This window comes from Felis catus, chromosome B2 (assembly GCF_018350175.1).
Source record: "Felis catus isolate Fca126 chromosome B2, F.catus_Fca126_mat1.0, whole genome shotgun sequence".
Classification (NCBI taxonomy): Eukaryota; Metazoa; Chordata; class Mammalia; order Carnivora; family Felidae; genus Felis; species Felis catus.
The window spans coordinates 34,494,991-34,513,956 of record NC_058372.1 but is presented as its reverse complement, the minus strand read 5'-3'; the positions used below and the strand labels follow the sequence as shown (position 1 = coordinate 34,513,956).

Below are 18,966 nucleotides of genomic sequence, written 5' to 3'. Positions count from 1 at the left end.
AATGCCACCTCCAGACAAATCAGCCAGCGAGCTGTTTCCCAAAGGAATTAAGTGGCAGGAGGTACTTCCCTTGGTGAAATTACCACACGTTTGAAATCTGACTGCCCTCAACCTGGAAGATTCAGAGGCAATTTTGCCAATATTCCTAGAGTGCATCCATCTTTCATCTGGACCTGTAATAACCAAAGTCCATGGCCTACTTTCTAATAGTTGTGTTAGCTTATAATTTACAGTAAGAAAATGCTGCCACAGTAATCAAAGCATTCAAATCCAAGGATAAGCAGGTCCCTTCCCTGAGTCAAAAGTCCATCTCCTAATTTATATTTAGAAATAATTGTTACAGGCACCACACTGGTTGAAGGTCATAGAAGCAGCACATTTTCTTCGCCTAGGTAAACCGGCATAGAAATCAAATACAAAACGCCCAATAATGTTGGAAGGGCATTGCCAACAGCTGCTTAGTGAAGTGCCTTTTCCTGACCTTCCCCACTGAACGACTGACCACCCAGGCAACCTTGACCATTTTGACTGACACACTTTTTCTCCGGATGTGTTTATATATTCAGGCTGGTTACCATCCCATTGTCCTAGATGCAGAGTGCTACCCTGCCTTTTTTAAGGACAATATCCCACGTCTTTACTAAAATCCATTATGTGTTGATTTTACATTTGGACACTGAGAGGACACTTTTATTGCCATATTTCCAGGCTCCTGGGGCACACTGCAATCATTTCCAAATACAGATAATAAGGCACTTAGAGTTTTATTTCTGTTAGGTAGTTTAAAGGTAAGATTTGCCTTTGTTCCCATATGTCGATGTGAGGACTAAATGAAATTATGTTTGAAACAGGTTAAGCTCAGTGTCATTTTGCACCTAGTAAATCCTTCGTAAGTGTTAGGTGTTATTTTTTTCTTCTTATTATTATTGATTAGCTTTGTTTTCTGATCCTCTCACCACCATCTCACTTTTACTGTCTCTAAGACCAGGTAAAGTGGCTGAGCCTGATATGCAATTTCCCCTTGATCCTACTCCATATGCCCACATTGCAGAGAGGGTAATATGTGGACACCAAGATCTAAATGCTAGGAGTTGGTCACAGCATGTGGAACCAGAGTTCTTTCCTCTGCTCTTTCTTACTTCTCAGTGGCCACTTTCAAAAGAGAAAAGTTCTTGAGATCAGAGGCAAAACAACATCAGACCATACCTTCCTTCTGTCCACTATGTCAGTTTACCTGCATTTAAAACTTCAGTGGGGCGCCTGGGTGGCTTAGTCGGTTGAGGGTCCGACTCAGGTTCAAGTCATGATCTCGCAGTCCATGAGTTCAAGCCCCATGTTGGGCTCTGTGCTGACAGCTCAGAACCTGGAGCCTGCTTCGGATTCTGTGTCTCCCTCTCACTCTGCCCCTTCCCTGCTCACAGTCTCTCTCTCTCTCTTAAAAAATAAACACTAAAAATTTTTGTTTTAAACTTCTCTTTTCTGCCTAAACACCTTCTTTCATAGGTTCCTACTTCCTTGTGAGTGCTCTGATGATCAATGTCCTGAGATTGTACCCGTTCAACAGTGGCCACCTGATTCTGGGGGCTTTCATCAAGGATGACTTTTCTAAGCCCTCCTTCTTTGAGGACTATAACAGATCCTTGAGTGTGGTGGCATCCACAACTTTTCTGACTGGGATTATTCAGGTAGGATCTGAGTCTCTGAACCCCTGAAATAAACAAAGGAGCTACAAACAGACCTCTTCCTTTTGTTGGTCCTGTTATCCATTGTGATGCATGTGGAACTTTAGTGATTTATCTGGGGGAAGCCTAGGGGATGTGTAGATACACTCTCCTCAGTGACGAAACTTCTTCCTCCTCCACCCACCACTGATTCAGGATGAGATACTGAACAGTCTCATCAGTCCCTTCCATAAAGCTAAAGAAGGGTTCCAGGGACTATGGTCTAGAGTTCTATTCATGATTTCACGTTTAAAAAAAAATTCTTTTGGGGTGCTTGGGTGGCTCAGTCGGTTGAGCGTCTGACTTCAGCTCAGGTCATGATCTTGCGGCTTGTGGGTTTGAGCCCTGCATCAGGCTCTGTGCTGACAGCTTGGAGCCTGGAGCCTGCTTCGGATTCTGTGTCTCCCTGTCTCTCTGCTCCTCCCCTGTTCATGCTCTGTCTGTCTCTCTCTCTCTCAAAAATAAATAAACATTAAAAAAATTTTTTTTAAATTCTTTGTATTTTTTCAACAAGAATAGCACTTGTAGGCTCACATACTATTTCTTGGGTTAAGTAAGCATTAGAGTCAGACCTGGAGTTCTTTTCTTCAATGACAGAAGCACAGTTAAAGGACAATAATATCAATGACTTATTAAAATATCAAAACTTATTTTTGGCATGTCTTTGATTCTCTGTGAGAATTTACCATCTAAAGCTTCATCCATTGACCTAAAGTCACATATGCTAGCTTTATTTCTCTTTCTTCTCAACCAATCAGTCCTCTCTCTAGCTAATTTTTGCTGATCTCTCCTGAGACCATCTTTTATTAGGTAAGGATTTATTGGGAACCTACATCAGGCTACCAGAGTGAGCTGGCTCCGACCCTGATACCAGCTATATAACTTCCCTAAGTCACCTTACCTTTATGAGCCTTGGTTTCCTCGTGTATAAAATGGAAATAATAACATTTGCAGGACTCTTAGGATTAAATGAGAAAATACATGTAAAGCACTCAGCTCAGAGCCTGTCACATAGTAAGCATCAATATGTTATAATTACTGGGCACAGAAATATGAATTTGGTACTTTGACAGAGATCAAAAATAAAAAAGTAAATATAATTCCTGTGGTTAAAAAATTCGGTCTTGTAAGAGAAGACAAAATAATGGGCAGTCAGCACCCTCAAAAATAAACATTAAAACTCATTTGTTTTTGAGTCAGTACCTCAAAAATAAATAAACATTTAAAAAAATTTTTTTCTAATTGGGGCACCTGGGTGGCTCAATTGGTTGAGCGTCTGACTTCGGCTCAGGTCATGATCTCGCAGTCCGTGAGTTCAAGCCCCGTGTTGGGCTCTGTGCTGACAGCTCAGAGCCTGGAGCCTGCTTCAGATTCTGTATCTCCCTCTTTCTCCGCCCCTCCCCTGCTCGCGTCTGTCTCTCTCTCTCTCTGTCTCAAAAATAAATAAACATTAAAAAAAATTTTAATAAAGGAGGAGACATTCCATTTCCAGGAAGATGAAATCGATATACTTTTCCCTATTCCTCCTACTAAGTGCAACTAAAAACCTTGGAACATTATACTAATAAAGCAAACATAAGAACACTCTGAAAAGTGGAGAGAAGAGGGCAAACTGACTCAGAACCACCGGACCCAAGGAACAACACAGTGATGAATTCCCTGGGTTTTCTTTTTGCCTCGTATATTTCAGACTTGGTGCTGAAGAAGCCAGAAACCCAAAATGCTAATAGGTGAAGACAAAGAAAAATAGGAAGAGAAAAAAAAAAAAAAAAGCCCTAACAGATGTCTGTTCTTTATAGCCACAGCACCAAGAAGAGGCTAGCAAGACTGAAAAGTTATTTTACATAATAACTACTATACTCCAGACAAACACCAAGAAAAAACAAAACAAAACTGTGGTATCAGCCCCCTCATACCAGCAAAGGCCAACTGAAGAGCCCAGACCATATCACTCTTACCCACCTGTAATAAGGTGCCCACCCACTCCCAACTGGGGGTTGTCAGAGAAGGCCAAATAGGGAGTCAACACTTGCACTCCCATTGGGCAGTAATGAGACATTCTTTCCACCCTTTGCTGGGGTGGTGTCAGAGATGGCCTCATAGAGGGGACAACCCTCTCTGCTGCAGTGTCCATGGAGGCCAAGTGGGAAGAAGTAAAGACATTCCTGTCTCTTCCAGCCAGGATAATATGAGCAGAGGGCTAGTGGGGAGCCAGAACTCCCACCCCTGCCTGACAATAATGAGGAGTCCCCACTGCCTCAGCAGTCAGTGGAAACTGAGGGGAGAACCTGGGCTTCTACATCTACAGGCAGTAACAAGATGGCACCTGCCCCTTCCCCTGCCAGCACTTTGTCAAAATAATCTAGCTAAAACAGGATATTTAAATAAGATCTAGCATCTTCTAGCACAGTGCCCAAAATGTCTACAATTGAACTGAAAATTACTTGTCATATCAAGAACCAGGAAAATCTCAACTTGAACGAAAAAAGAGAGTGAAAAGATGCCAATACTATGATGACAGAGATGTTAGAATCCTCTGGCAAAGATTTTAAAGCAGCCATCCTAAACATGCTTCAGTGAGCAATAATGAACATTCCTGAAACAAGTGAGAAAATAGAAACTCTCAGCAAATAAACAAAGTGTGAAGAAGCAAATGGAAATTTTAGAGCTGAGAAATACAATAACCAAAATTCAAAATGGAAAGAATGGACTCAATAGGAGGATAGAGGAGACAGAGGAAAGAATGAATGAATTCAAAGAAAGAGCAATAGAAATCATTCAACCTGAACAACCGAGAGAAAGTAGACAGGAAATAGAAATGAACAAAACCTCAGAGGCAAGTAGGGTGATAAGGATATACCTAATATACCTAATATTGGTATCACAAGAGTCCCAGAAAGACAGGAGAAAAAAGATGGGGCTGAATTACTTGAAGAAATAACAGCTGAAAACTCCTGAAATTCGGCAAAAGACATAATCCTACAGATTCAAAAAGCTGAGCAATTTTCAAAAACTAAATCCATAGAAATACACACTAAGACGAATCATAGTCAATATTCTGAAAACTAAAGACAATGAAAACAATCTTGAAATCAGTGAGAGAAACACTTTACCTATGGGCCAGGGGGGTGGACAACTCATATGACAGCAGATTTCTTATCCATAGAGTCCAGAAGGAAGTTGCACAATATTTTCCATTTGCTGAAGAAAAGAACTGTCAATCCAAAATCCTATACCCAGTGAAAATATCCTTCAAGAATAAAAGGGAAATCCTTCAAGAATAAAAGGGAAATCAAGACATTCTCAGATGAAGAAAAACTAAGAGAATTTGCTACCAGCAGACCTACCCTAAGAGAAAGGCTAAAGAAAGTTCTCTAAACAGAAAGGAAATGATAAAAGAAAGAATCTTGGAACCACTGGAAGGAAGAAAGAACAATGGAAAGAATAAAAATATGGATGAATATGATAGATTTTCCTTGTCCTCCTGTGCTTTCTAAATTATGTTTGATGGTTGAGGCGAAATTACAACACTGATGTGATTCAAAATGTATATGACAGGAATATTTAAAACAATTACCATTGACCTTTGAACACCATGAGTTTCAACCACACAGGTCTGCTTATATGCAGTCTTTAAAAGATAAATATAGTGCAGTACTATAAATGTATTTTCTCTTCCTTATGATTTTCTTAACATTTCCTTTTCTCTAGCCTACTTTATTGTAATAATATAGTATGTAATACACATAACATACCAAGTATGTGTTTATCAGTTATTTATGTTATTGGTAAGGTTTCCAGTCAACAGTAGGCTAATAGGGGTTATGTTTTTGGGGGGTGCCTGGCTGGCTCAGTAGGTGGGACATAGGACTCTTGATCTTGGGATTGTGAGTTCAAGCTCCATGTTGGGTGTAGAGATTACTTACAGTTAAATCTTTTTTAAAAAGGAGTTAAGGGACACCTGGGTGGCTCAGTCAGTTGAGTGTCCAACTTCAGCTCAGGTCATGATCTCATGGCTCATGAGTTCAAGCCCCACATTGGGCTCTGTGCTGACAGCTCAGAGCCTGGAGCCTGCTTCTGATTTTGTGTCTCCCTCTCTCTCGGCTCCTCCCCTGCTCATGCTCTGTCTCTCCTTCAAAAATAAATAAATATTTTTTTTAATTTAATAAAAAAATTTAAAAAAGAGTTAAGCTTTTGGGGAATCAAATTTATACATGGATTTTCAACTGTGTGTTTTGAGGGGAGGGTTGGTGCCCCTAACCTCTGTGGTATTCAGGATCAACTGTAGTTCTGCAAGATGCTACTATTAGGGCAAACTGAGTAAAGAGTACACCAGATCTCTCTGTACTGTTTCTTACAACTGCATGTCAAACTACACTTATCTAAAATAAAAAGTTTAAATTTAAAAAAGAAATCTGCACCAGATAATAATGTTTAACATTTAAGGCTACGTGCTAGTCACTGTTCAAAACACTTTACATTAATCATCTCATCTGATCCTTACTACTCCTTGTATGAAGGTAGGTATTACTATGACCCTATTTTAAGGGAACAAAGGTACAGAGAGGTTAAGAGAATTGCCCAAGGTCACACAGCCAGTAAGATCCCAACTGGGAATTAGACTGATGGTTGTCTACCTCCAGAATCCACACTTCAGATAATTTTAAAGTTCAAGCTAATATTACTAAAAGTGAAGTGTTTTGCGTCAAAAGAATATAAAGTACAGGAATAACCTTTAGTTGGTTGGAGTTGTCTGTGAAGGAAACAACCACACATTGAGACTTTTCTTCATTCACTGAACCTTTAGTGCTTTTTTTTTTTTAATGCTTATTTATTTATTTTGAAAGAGGGAAAGTACATGCATATGAGCTAGGGGAGGGGCAGAGAGAGAAGAGAGAGAGAACCCCAAGCAGGCTCCATGCTGTCAGGAGGGAGCCTGACTCACAGCTGGATCCCATGAACCATGAGATCATGACCTGAGTAGAAATCAGGAGTTGGACACTCAACCAACTGAGCCACTCCGGTGCCCCTAGTACCTGCTTTCTATAAGAATAGCAGATAGGTTTCATGTCCTAGGCCAACTCTGACTGACTGACATTGGCTGCCTAGAAAATTATATTAACACAGATTCTGATGCTACATCACAGCTGAGCAAGAAAGAGTTTTATGGTTATAGATATTTGCCACTTACATGGTGGAAGGAAGAAATGGTATTAAAAATGAGCGATAATGTATTTGTATTTGTCACTAGTCTCAGATTTGAGCTAAGTGTTTACATGTCTTATGCAATGTAATTCATTCAAAACACTGCATGTTGAGTATTACTTACTTTTTATAGATGGGGAAACAGGCTCAGAGAGTTTAGTTAACTTGTCCAAGCTCACACAGCTAGTGAGTGGCAGAGCCAGGATTGAAAGCCAAGGTCTTTATCCCTAGGAATCATGCTCTTTTCACCACATCTCCTGAAGAAGAGGAATTTTCCTGAGCTCTTGAAAGAGATGATGGACATGGATTGGCAGAAATGGAAAAAAAAAAAATTGCTGTGCACAAGCACAGAAACAGAAATCACACAAAAGACAAGAAGCTAACTGGCCCGACCAGAGTAGTGGTGCCTACTGCGCAGTAATGACCAGAGATTCTAGAGACCCAGTGTCCAACTGACTGAAAGCTTGGAAACTAAAAGCTTTTAAACTTAGAAGATTGGTTCTTCCAAGTTTGTTTTCTGAGGTCCCAGTGCAGTGGCAGACGAAATGCGAACAGTAGTAGGTTCAACACTTGTTTATCTTTCCCCATTTTCGTCACTAGGCTCTGTAAGTTTTCTTAACCTGCCTTCTTAAGGGAATTGGAGCTCACCCTCTGTCTGTCCATCAATTTTCCTTTTTTTTTTTAAGTTTATTTATTTATTTTGAGAGAGAGAGAAAGCACGAATGCAAGCAGAGCAGAGAGAGAGGGAGAGAGAGAGAATCTCAAGCAGGCTCCACGCGGTCAGAGCAGAGCCTGACTTGAGGCTTGATCTCACGAACCACGAGTTCATGACCTGAGCCAAAATCAAGAGCCGGATGCTTAACCAACTGAGCCACCCAGGCAGCCCTGTCCATCAGTTTTCTCATTGTTTTTTATTATAAAAAATGGGGGTGCCTGGTTGGCGAAGTCAGTAGAGCATGCAACTCTTGATCTTAGGGTCTTGAGTTCAATCCCCATGTTGGGCATGGAGCCTACTTGAAGAAAAAAAAAAAAGTAGATTGCAAAAGTCTCAAGTAATAAAAAAAAATGCATAAATTTTAAAGTATTGCCCCAACCTTTAATTCCATTCCCCAAAGGTAACTTCTTTTTTTTTTTTAAGTTTATTTATTTTGAGAGGACAGACACACAGTGAGTGGGGGAGGGGCAGAGAGAGAGAGAGGGAGAGAGAATCCAAAGCAGGTTGTGTGCCAACGCAGAGTCCAACATGGGGCTTGAACTCACCAAATAGTGAGATCATGTTCTGAGTGGAAACCAAGAGTTGGTTTCCAGCCTAACTGACTGAGCTACCCAGGCGCCCCTAAAGATAACTTCTGATAATAGTTCGGGGTGTAACCTTTTAGATTCTTTATATATTTAGAAATACAAATATATAAGACACATATATAATTTATATATTATATATGTATAAGTACATATAAAATACTTTGTTATAACATTATATTTAATATATAATATATGATACAATATGTTTATAACTTATTATATATAATATATACTATATATACTATAATATAGTATTTTACATGTACATATGCATGTATAACATATAAATCATTTATTATATACACTGAACTTATAGAAACTAAATTTGTCTTCAAGATTACATATAATATAATCTATTATAATACATGTATATATAATATATTTCAGGATTACATATATACATATTTACATATGTATATACACATATACATATATACATATACATACATACTATATGTATACATAATATATATATTATACATATATACCTATATTATAATAGATTATGTTATATGTAATCCTGAAGACAAATTCAGTTTAATCATTCTTAGTAAAGACAAAAGTCGAAGGCCAAGAAGTTTGAGCTGGAGTTTTTTCAATTGTCTTTTCCTTTGTGAAAAGCCACATTCCTCACTGGGATATTAACATCTCCTTAAAGGGGCTATCAAAGCTTGCAACAAAAGGGCCTTTAAAAAGGCAAAAGCTTGTTCTGATCACTTGGTCACTGTTAACGTCACATTGATAAGGTCACTAGATTCTGGGGCCAGAACTTTAGCTTAAGTGCTCCTGAAGAAAGAAGTGTGGTCTAGTGCCTGTACAGAGCTGCTGAATCGACACCAAGGACTTCCTTGTATCTTCAATATCAGTTGATGAGCAAAAGAGAGAAGAGTTTATCCAAGGGGCCTAACTCAACTTTTTTGTTGGAAGCCCCCTGGAGAGTGCCTAATTGATGCCATTGTGGGTTGCCTCTCACTGTGGTTTTCTTTCATCTGCACCTTCTACAGCTATCAATGGGCTTGTTAGGTTTCGGCTTCATTGCCACTTACCTTCCGGAAGCGGCAATCAGCGCTTACCTGGCGGCCACGGCACTACACATTATTCTGTCCCAGCTGACTTGCATCTTCGGGATTGTGATTAGCTTCCACTCTGGTCCCATCTCCTTCTTCTATGTGAGTAATTTCTACCTTCACCCAGAGATACCAGTGCCCTCCCCTTGCCTCCAAAAGGAAGTGGACCCGAGTGGAGAGACTGCTGCATAGGGAGCAGAGTCAACGCTGTCCTAGACATAATCTTAGCTCTTCTAGATTTACAGTCTGAATTAATTGCAGATGCCAGTTGGACCATGTTATATACCGTTATAATTTAACATGTTCTCAGTTCATTACCATTTTGCCCAGCCCTTTTAAACAAACACGATTTGCATTAAACTTTGGTTTTTAGAATACTGTAATCTATCATAATTCTTCCCATTACATGCCTCATAACAGACATGTATTCTAAAACATCTAAAGAACACAAAATGGCTAAGTAGTCCCTTAAAAGAATGGTGTAGGAGTCACTCTAAAGAGCATATATGGTCTAGAAAAAATAGTAAAAAATAGGCTGTAAACAGAACTCCTGGGTCCTTTTCCATTATACTGAAACACATAAAGTGTATTCTCTCCTTATTGGGCATTATTATATTTTAATATCTCTTTTTCAACTTATAAAAATGTATATCCTCCCATTTCCCTTCACTGTACTAGTAATGCTCATAACGACCTTTGTGCCTAAGGATTTCTTTTTGAACTAATCTTGAGGGAGTGTCACCTTCTAGATTTAGGCAATTCTCATACCCCTTTCTAAGCCTCTGTAATTTTGTTTTCTTTCAGAACATAGTTAACTACTGTGTAACTCTCCCAAAAGCTAATTCTACCAGCATCCTACTATTTCTAACTGCTGTTGTAGCCCTGAGAAGCAACAAATGTATCAGAATGTCCTTCAATCAGTATCCCATCGAGTTTCCCATGGAAATTTTTCTGGTAGGTGTTTTTGATGCTCCCAATTCATGGTTTAGATCATTTAAAATGCCTACTTTCTAAAAAAAATTTTTTTTTAAATTAAAAGCAAGCAACCTAGGAAGGGAGAGATCAGAGGATACTATAAAAATGATGTTTAAAAAACATATGTTAAATTGTGACAAAGCAGAATATAATTTTAAGTACTAGCTTTTATTTGTAAAACATGCTTATTTTTATTTTTCAATAAATTTCTTATTTTTTAAGTTGATTTATTTATTTTGAGAGAGCGTGTGTGTGTGCAAAAGCAGGGGAGGGACAGAGAGAGAGGGAGACAGAGAATCCCAAGTGGGCTCTACACTGACAGCAATGCCCCGTGTGGGTCTTGAACCCACAAACCATGAGATCATGATCTGAGCCAAAATCAAGAGTTGGATGCTTAATGACTGAGCCACCCAGGTGCCCCAAACATGCTTATTTTTAAAGTATTTTTCTCCATTGCTTCTTTTTCATACTATTTCATAAGTAGTTTTTTTTTTCCTTATGAAAGCAATCCAGGCTCATTTTAGCAATTTTGAAAAACATAAGAAAAAAATAGAAGAAAAGAAAGTCCTGTGGCTGCACCTCCCGAAATCAACTACAATTAATAATTTGGGGTTTCCACTTATTCACTGTTTCCTTCTTTCAAATATATGACAGGCTTATGCTCAGTGTTGGTGGATTTCCATCTTCTTCTATGTAGAATTTTGTTTCTATTTTACTTTTTTTTATTTTCTAAGTAATCTCTATCCCCAGCGTGGGGCTCAAACTCACAACCTTGAGATCAAGAGTCACATATTCTGCTGATTGAGCAAGCCCATGCCCTTGTTTCTTATGTATGTATGTATGTATGTATGTATGTTTATTGGGACACCTGGGTGGCTCAGTCAGTTAAGCATCTGACTCTTGATTTTGGCTCAGGTCATGATCTCATGGTTCGTGAGTTCGAGCCCTGTATCAGGCTCTGTGCTGGCAGTGCAGAGCCTGCTTGGGATTCTCCCTCTCTCCCTCTGTCTCTGTGCCTCCCCTACTTGTGTTCTCTCTCTCTCAAAATAAATAAATACACTTTAAAAAGTAAATACTTATTTTTGAGAGAGAATGCACGGGCTGGGGAGAGGCAAAGTGAGGGAGAGAGGGGAGAGGGGCAGAGAGAGGGGGACAGAGGATCCAAAGTGAGCCCTATGCTGACAGCAGAGGGCTTGAACCCACGTACGGAAAGATTATGACCTGAACTGAAGTCAGATGCTCAACCAACTAAGCCACCCAGGCACCCTTGTTTCTATTTTAATAGTGTTGTGATCATTCTGTTATTAAGCCTCCTTTAATCCTCACTATGCTACAGTAGAGAAATTGAGGGAGATGAGATGTCAAATGGATTGCCTAGTCCGTGTCACTAGTAAGTGGCAGAGCTGGGGCTCACCACTATCTAATAGCAATATTTCTTCTTTCTTTTAAATTGTTTTTTTAATGTTTATTTTTGAGAGAGAGAAAGAGACAGAGCATGAGCAGGGGAGGGGCAGAGAGACAGGGAGACACAGAACCCGAAGCAGGCTCCAGGCTCTGAGCTGTCAGCACAGAGCCTGACGCGGGGCTTGAACTCATGAACTGCGACATCAAGACCTGAGCTGAAGCTGGACGCTTAATCGACTGAGCCACCCAGGCGCCCCTCTTCTTTCTTTTAAAAAAGTCCACTGATAAAATTAATCTTTTGCAGTTATGACTAACATTTTTACAATGATAAAGACATTTTCATAAATAAAGCTCAGGTTTTTAAAGTCAGCATTTCTCATATTAGGATCACTGAGTGCTTGGGTGTCCATGAGAATTAATTCCTCCTTAAGAAGTGTCCTGTTGCAGAGATCCCAAAAGTTCACCAAACGTCCATGTATTCCCGTCTATTTCCCAGGTGCCCCGTAGTTAGGCAGAACCATGTGACTTTGGGGCCAAAGCATAGGAGAAGGGGTGTGAGTCCCCATGTTCTTTCTTTCCCTGGTGTGATAATCATAGAACTGTATGTTAAAATAATATAGTCCCCCAGGTGGAATTAGCCTGGATCCCTGAGGCACTATTTGCAAAGAAGTTGCCCTGGAGAGACACTGACCCACAACACTCTGTGAGGGCAAAAAAATAACACTAAGATCTCATGGTTTGTATGTTACCACAGCATAACCTATTCTGTACTAAATAATCCAGGTCTATACTCTGCATGATTGAAAGAGGATGGGAATTGCTTTGGAAATTGAGACCAAGCTCTATCTCATAACTGTCGTCTACTGCTTGGAGACGTGCATATTCTTCCTTCCTTGGAATAGTTGAAAAGCTATTAATTCACAAAGTCCAGAAACGGAAAGACTACTTTTGTAGGAGACTTTCCCAATCACTGTGCATAAATAACGGTGCCCTAGAGCCCAGGGGACAATGTGCACATGGAATATGAGGAGCAGGGTCACAGGCAACCTCTCCTTTCATGGAACCCAGCTCAGCTCTGGCACCCTTGAGCAAATATTCCCAGTACCTCAGCTGAGGCTTTGGAGTCACCAGCAGATGGCATCTGTGACGCAGATATCAGTCTCTCTCTCTCTCTCTCTCTCTCTCTCTCTCTCTCTCTCTCTCTAATTTCAGCTTTATTGAGGTATAACTGACATCTAAAGTGGTAAGAGATTTAAAGTGTACATCGTGGTGATCGCACGTGCATATATATTGTGAAAGGATTCACCCATCTAGTTAATGGACACTCCCATCACCTCACGTATTTATCTTGCGTGTGTGTGCATCTGTGCTGAGAGAACATTTACGTTCGACTCTAGCCAATTTGTTTTTTTAAAGTTTATTTATTTTGAGAGAGAGAGAGAATCCCAAGCAGGCTCCACACTTTGACGTGGGGCTCGCACCCCCGAACCTCTCGAGATCGTGACCTGAACGTTTAACTAACTGACTGAGTCACTCAGGTGCCCCCCTACTCTTAGCAAATTTCAATTATACAGTGCAATGTTAGCAACTATAGTCACCATACTTTCCACTAGATCCTCAGGCCTTATTCATCTTAAACCTGAATGTTTCTACGCTTTTATCAAACTTTCCCCATTTCCCCCACCCACAGCTCCTGGCAACCACTTTTCTACTTTCTGTTTCTATGAGTGTGGCTGTTTTGTTTTCGTTTTTGCTTATTTATTTTTTAAATGTGTGTTTATTCTTGAGAAAGCCCAAGTGGGGGAGGGACAGAGAGCAAGGGGGACAGAGGATCCAAAGCTGGCTCTGCACTGACAGGCAGCAAGCTCGATACATGGCTCGAACTCACGAACTGTGAGATCATGACCGGAGCCAAAGTCAGACACTTAACCAACTGAGCCACCCAAGCGCCCTGTTTTTGTTTTTAGATTGCACATATAAGGGATACCATACAGTATTTGTCTTTCTCTGTCTGGCTTATTTCATTTAGCATAATACCCTCCAGGTTCATCCATGTTGTCACAAATCAAACCCCTCTCTCTCTTTTTTTTTTATCTTAGAGTGTGATTGCGGAGGGGGTCAGAGGGAGAGAGAGAGAGAGAGAGATTGAGAATTTTAAACAGGCTCCACGCTCAGTGTGGAGCCCAACGCAGGGCTTGATCCCACCACCCTGGGATCATGACCTGAGCTAAAATCAAGAATCGGATGCTCAACTGACTGAGCCACCCAGGTGCCCCAAATCAACCCTCTCTTGAGAGACAGCAACAGCAGGAATCATAGTGACATTCCTTCAAGCAACCTCAAAGGCAATGAACGTTAAGTTACGAGGAAAGGCAATGAGTATAGAGGGTGCTGTGGTTGATTATGGCTGACAGATTAGTTTGTGAGCCACAGTTAAGACATTCCTTTGGGAAACGCTGTAAATAATTAGGATGCACCGTGGAGTCAGGTGGGGGAGGAAACTGAGGTCCAGTAGTAAAAGTCAGTGGAGACTTAGAATTGTTGCAGTTGAGACATTAAACTTTTTTGTGACCTACTTTATACTCAAAGGTTACCAAAGCCTGCAATGCATTCCGTATACTTATGTCAAGTCAAGTGATTGGGAACATTTTCTGCCAAGGAGCAAGGGTTAGAGATATCATTTCGAACTGGGGAAAGACCTCCATGTTTCCCCTGGCAGTGAAGAAAATGGGAGAGGGAGGGTGAGAGCTGTTCTGCCTGAGGGTATAAAAAGCTTCTTACAGCACCCACCAAGACACTACTGTCTGGATGTGCTGGAGGAAAAACACCCACCAGTCTGTCCTTAACACAGTAGCGTCAAACAGTAAGGGAAAGTTTCAAGGCAATATCTGGGACCCAGGTAGAATACACTGATAAATAATTCAAGAATCCTATAGCTATAAGAGATGATGCATATTTTAGGTTCATAATTTACATATATGTATATGTGTGTGTATTTGTGGATGTGTTTATGTAAGTTGTACGGCAAACACCAAGAAAGCATCAAAATAGCTGTCTTTGGGTGATTTGTTTCTGCTTTTTAATTTTTCATATTTTCTCTGTGTTCCTTTATAAGCCAATACTACCTTACATCGGAAAATAAAAGAGTTCCTTGGCCAGTGTGTACACTTCCTGTCCCTTAACTAGGTAAAGAACAAAACTCTTCTCTGACTCAGGCTATGATCCAGATTCTTCTTTCCATTCCGATCTGTCGGGTTCCCCGGTGTTTTCATCAGATCACAGCATCACAGGCAAACCAATTGTGATCCTGCTTGCTGTCTGGTTGAACTTGCAGAGCAGATTTATGTGTTGGTAGGGAAAATGGGGCAAAGCAGCTCTATATTTATTATTCTAAGACCTGGGCGTTGAGTTCTGCTGTCACTGGCTTGATTTGCTTTGGTGTGAGGTTTCTATAAGGTGTCACAGCTGCTGGGTTGTCTATTTTCCTGCTTGTTGAAATGGAAGGGAGACTTGCCATTTTAGGAGGAAATGAAAGGGGGATTAAAAAAAAAGGCAAGTAATTGCTTTGCTGAAGACTTTTTCTTTGTGCTGTCAAACGCTGCTCCATTATTTATTATTAAGGGTTAGTGGGTTAGTCAGTAATGATTCTCAGTATACCTCAACAATCCCCCAACGGATTCTTTATATTGACACAGAGTACCTAGATCTAAAAACTTTTACACCTGAGACCTTTGTGTAGCTATTACCTGAAAACATGTTTATATTGGGTCCAGATGTTTGAGGTTGGTGAGGACATCCATTTGTTCCCATTGTTATGTCAGAGACCAAGGCTGAATTTGCTTTTCATTCTGGCTACAGTGCTAACAAGAGGTCTGGGAACCAAGAGCCAGAGAGGATTTCTGCCATGCCCGCTCCACGGACCTGGCCCCCACTCTCTCTCCAACCTTCATGTGTAGGGAGTGCCACATATCTCATTCCCTGTCTTGCCAGAGGCTATAAGCTCTACTCCTAGAAGCAAAACATAATATTTAGATGATCATATGCATTTTTTTTAACCCCTACAGATTCTTGGCTTCACTGCATTTGCAAACAAGATAAGCATAGCCACAGAAACCAGCAGGATGCTCATCGATATGATTCCTTATAGGTCAGTAACTCCACTTTTCAGGATTACTTTTCCCTCTGTGTTAACCTTCGCTTAGCCTCTGACCAGACAGCCTGATTGATGGTCTCCACTAGCAGTCAAATTTGGGCAAAAGGGCTCAAATTCATTTTAGAATACAGAAGCTCATGAAGGAGGATGGGCTAAGACAACCCTGTGTTTTGTCTTTGCTCAGCCTCTTAACTCTCATAGTTGAGCCAGTCTCCTTACACAAGGAAACTGTTGGATGTGCTGGAAACCAGAGAGATTCACGAAGTTTTTTTCCGCAGTACATCATGAGCCTTCTCAACCTCTGTACCCATCTAACTAACCCTCAAGGATGGAACAAGAGATGCCTCTTTTCCTGGCCTCTCTCCTGGAGCTCAGTGCTCAGGAGATGAGTGTTCCTTTCTGCCTTCACCCACTTAGACTGAATCGGGGTCCTGAAACATTTTCTTACTCGGCGTAGGAAGCTATCTTCGAGTAGTCTGGCATATGCAGTTCTTAAGGACTTGCGGTTAATTTACATTATAATTCTTACCGGTGACTATGGGTCACTCTTGCTTCTGTTAAGAAAGTTTAATTTCCATAACCTTGATCAGACGCGAGCGCTGGATCCTAACCACTTGACCAACAGGGAACACCTCCGTAACCTTGATCGGATGAATCACTTTGGCTAAGGAAGGCGATACACTGCAGTTTCTCCACCCACAGGCAGGCTCTGGAAGAGCATTGTTCATTTCCTAAGGCTGTTCAGTAAGGAATACTGCAGAGTCCGTGATTCTGGCAGACTCCAGGATAACACAACGTAGGCTACTTTGATGAAAGCAGATTGGATTAGTCTCATGTCCTACTGGTTAGTTCTCCGTGAAATCTGATGATGACTAAGTCACTTGAAATTCTGTTCAATTAAAAAAAAAATGTGAGCAGACCACCAAGGCACCAGGAAGTGCAATGGTAAATAAGACTGAAAAAAATAACAATAACAACAATAAGACCGATGTTTTGCATAATTATTTTATTTCATTTGCACCTCACAGTAGTACTCCTTTTTATGGCTGAGGAAACTAAGGCTTACCAAATTTAAATTACTTGTCCATGATCACACAGTCGGTCAAGGGCAGAGCTACTTTTGAACCCATTTCTCTTTAATTCCAAAATTTATGATTATAATCACTCTATCATATACACTCAGTATGCTTCTGTTATTGATGACTTAAAAACCACACAGTCAACTTTTGCTTATGTTTTATCCTAAGATTCAGAGTATAGATAGACAAGTGAGCATTTCAAAATGTAATTTTAGGTATTGCTTTGAACTTCCCTTTTTTTTTATTGTAATGTATAACCATTTATACACTTTATTTTTTTTTTAATTTTATTTTTTATTTTTTCAAATTTACATCCAAATTAGTTAGTATATAGTGCAACAATGATTTCAGGATAGATTCCTTAGTGCCCCTTACCCATTTAGCCCATCCCCCTCCCACAACCCCTCCAGCAACCCTCAGTTTGTTCTCCATATTTATGAGTCTCTTCTGTTTTGTCCCCCTCCCTGTGTTATATTATTTTTGTTTCCCTTCCCCTATGTTATCTGTTTTGTCTCTTAAAGTCTTCATATGAGTGAATTAATATGGTTTGTGTCTTTCTCTGACTAATGTCACTTAACATAATACCCTCCAGTTCCATCCACATAGTTGCAAATGGCAAGATTGCATTCTTTTTGATTGCTGAGTAATACTCCATTGTATATATATATACCAAATCTTCTTTATCCATTCATCCATTGATGGACATTTGGGCTCTTTCCATACTTTGGCTACTGTTGATAGTGCTGCTATAAACATGGGAGGGCATGTGTCCCTTCTAAACAGCACACCTGTATCCCGTGGATAAATGCCTAGTGGTGCAATTGCTGGGTTGTAGGGTAGTTCTATTTTTAGTTTTCTGAGGAACCTCCATACTGTTTTCCAGAGTAGCTACACCAGCTTGCATTCCCATAAACTTCCCTTTTTATTATATATTTATCCAAAGTTGCTAAAGATTAGAAAAATTGAACAATTTTAGTTAGTTCTTTCTGTTTCTGTGTCCCCTTTTAACCTAAGCTAAGAAAGAATTAAATGTGAGAGAACATCAAAAAGGAAAAAACATAAATATTTAAGGTTTACTAACATAGACTTAGGCAATAGATTTCATTTACTGTATACTTCTTTGGGACAGCCACAGTATATATTTTTTTAAGTTTATTTATTTATTTTGAGGGGGGGGGAGGGGCAGAGAGAAGGAGAGAGAGAATCCCAAGCAGGCTCTGCACTGTCAGTGCAGAGGGGCTAGAACTCACAAACCGTGAGATCATGACCTGAGCTGAAATCAAGAGTCAGATGCTTAACTGACTGAGCCACCCAGGTGCTCCTGGGACAGCCACATTCTTTTTTTTTTTTTTGGGGGGGGGGGGAACAGCCACATTCTTAACTAACTTCTTAAAAGAACAAAAAGGGGAAATTTAACAAAAGGTTAAATATCTAACTGCCTTTGAGTATTTAGTTATATTTCTAACTAGCTCATTACCTGGAAAACACCCAGGTGCTTGTAAGTTATAAGTATATAATAAATAGGGAACTAACATAGACATAGTTAAATGGCGAAGGAAAAGATATTCAAAAATAGGAATTTAGATTCCTGTACATAATAATGGTATGAAATAGGAAAACAGGAGGAGATAGTGCTTTGAGTACTTTAAGTGATGCTTCCCACTTTAAGGAAAATGAAATTAAAAATGCATAAACTAATAAATTTTAATTAAAGGATTAAAATACATCACAAAATTTATTTTAAAATAATTTTTCCAAGTCGCATGTAATACATTGCTCATTTTACTGAATTTAGATTTTACACAAAACTTTAGAAGTCAATTTTGAGTCATAAAACTGTGTCTTGGTGAAATGATAAAAATAATCAAAAGAATAAACATTTCAAATAGTAAATCTCATCTAAAACACTTAGAAGATTTTTTTTTTTTTACTTAGAAAATAAACCTAGAGGTATAGAAACCAAAGCATATTTGTGCTTCCAAACTCAGTTTAAAGGATTATTCTATGAGTCTATGGGAAAATAACACTGGCCCCCAAATCATGAAAATTTCTTTTCCTTT

The 18,966-nt window shown here is 39.8% G+C and overlaps 1 protein-coding gene across 6 annotated transcripts in view; it reads left to right on the top strand.

Moving 5' to 3' along the window:
- SLC26A8 (solute carrier family 26 member 8) overlaps nt 1-18,966 on the top strand; it is an 84,427-nt gene that overhangs the window by 31,074 nt on the left and 34,387 nt on the right. For 3 of the 6 annotated variants that reach the window (XM_045057444.1, XM_045057440.1, XM_045057439.1), the window contains exons 5-8: nt 1,504-1,685; nt 9,233-9,397; nt 10,100-10,249; nt 15,739-15,821. In XM_045057444.1, coding sequence (XP_044913379.1) covers nt 1,504-1,685; nt 9,233-9,397; nt 10,100-10,249; nt 15,739-15,821 — 580 coding nt within the window. The remainder of the gene's footprint in view (nt 1-1,503; nt 1,686-9,232; nt 9,398-10,099; nt 10,250-15,738; nt 15,822-18,966) is intronic. The other 3 variants (XM_045057443.1, XM_045057442.1, XM_045057441.1) reach the window with 2 other exon arrangements.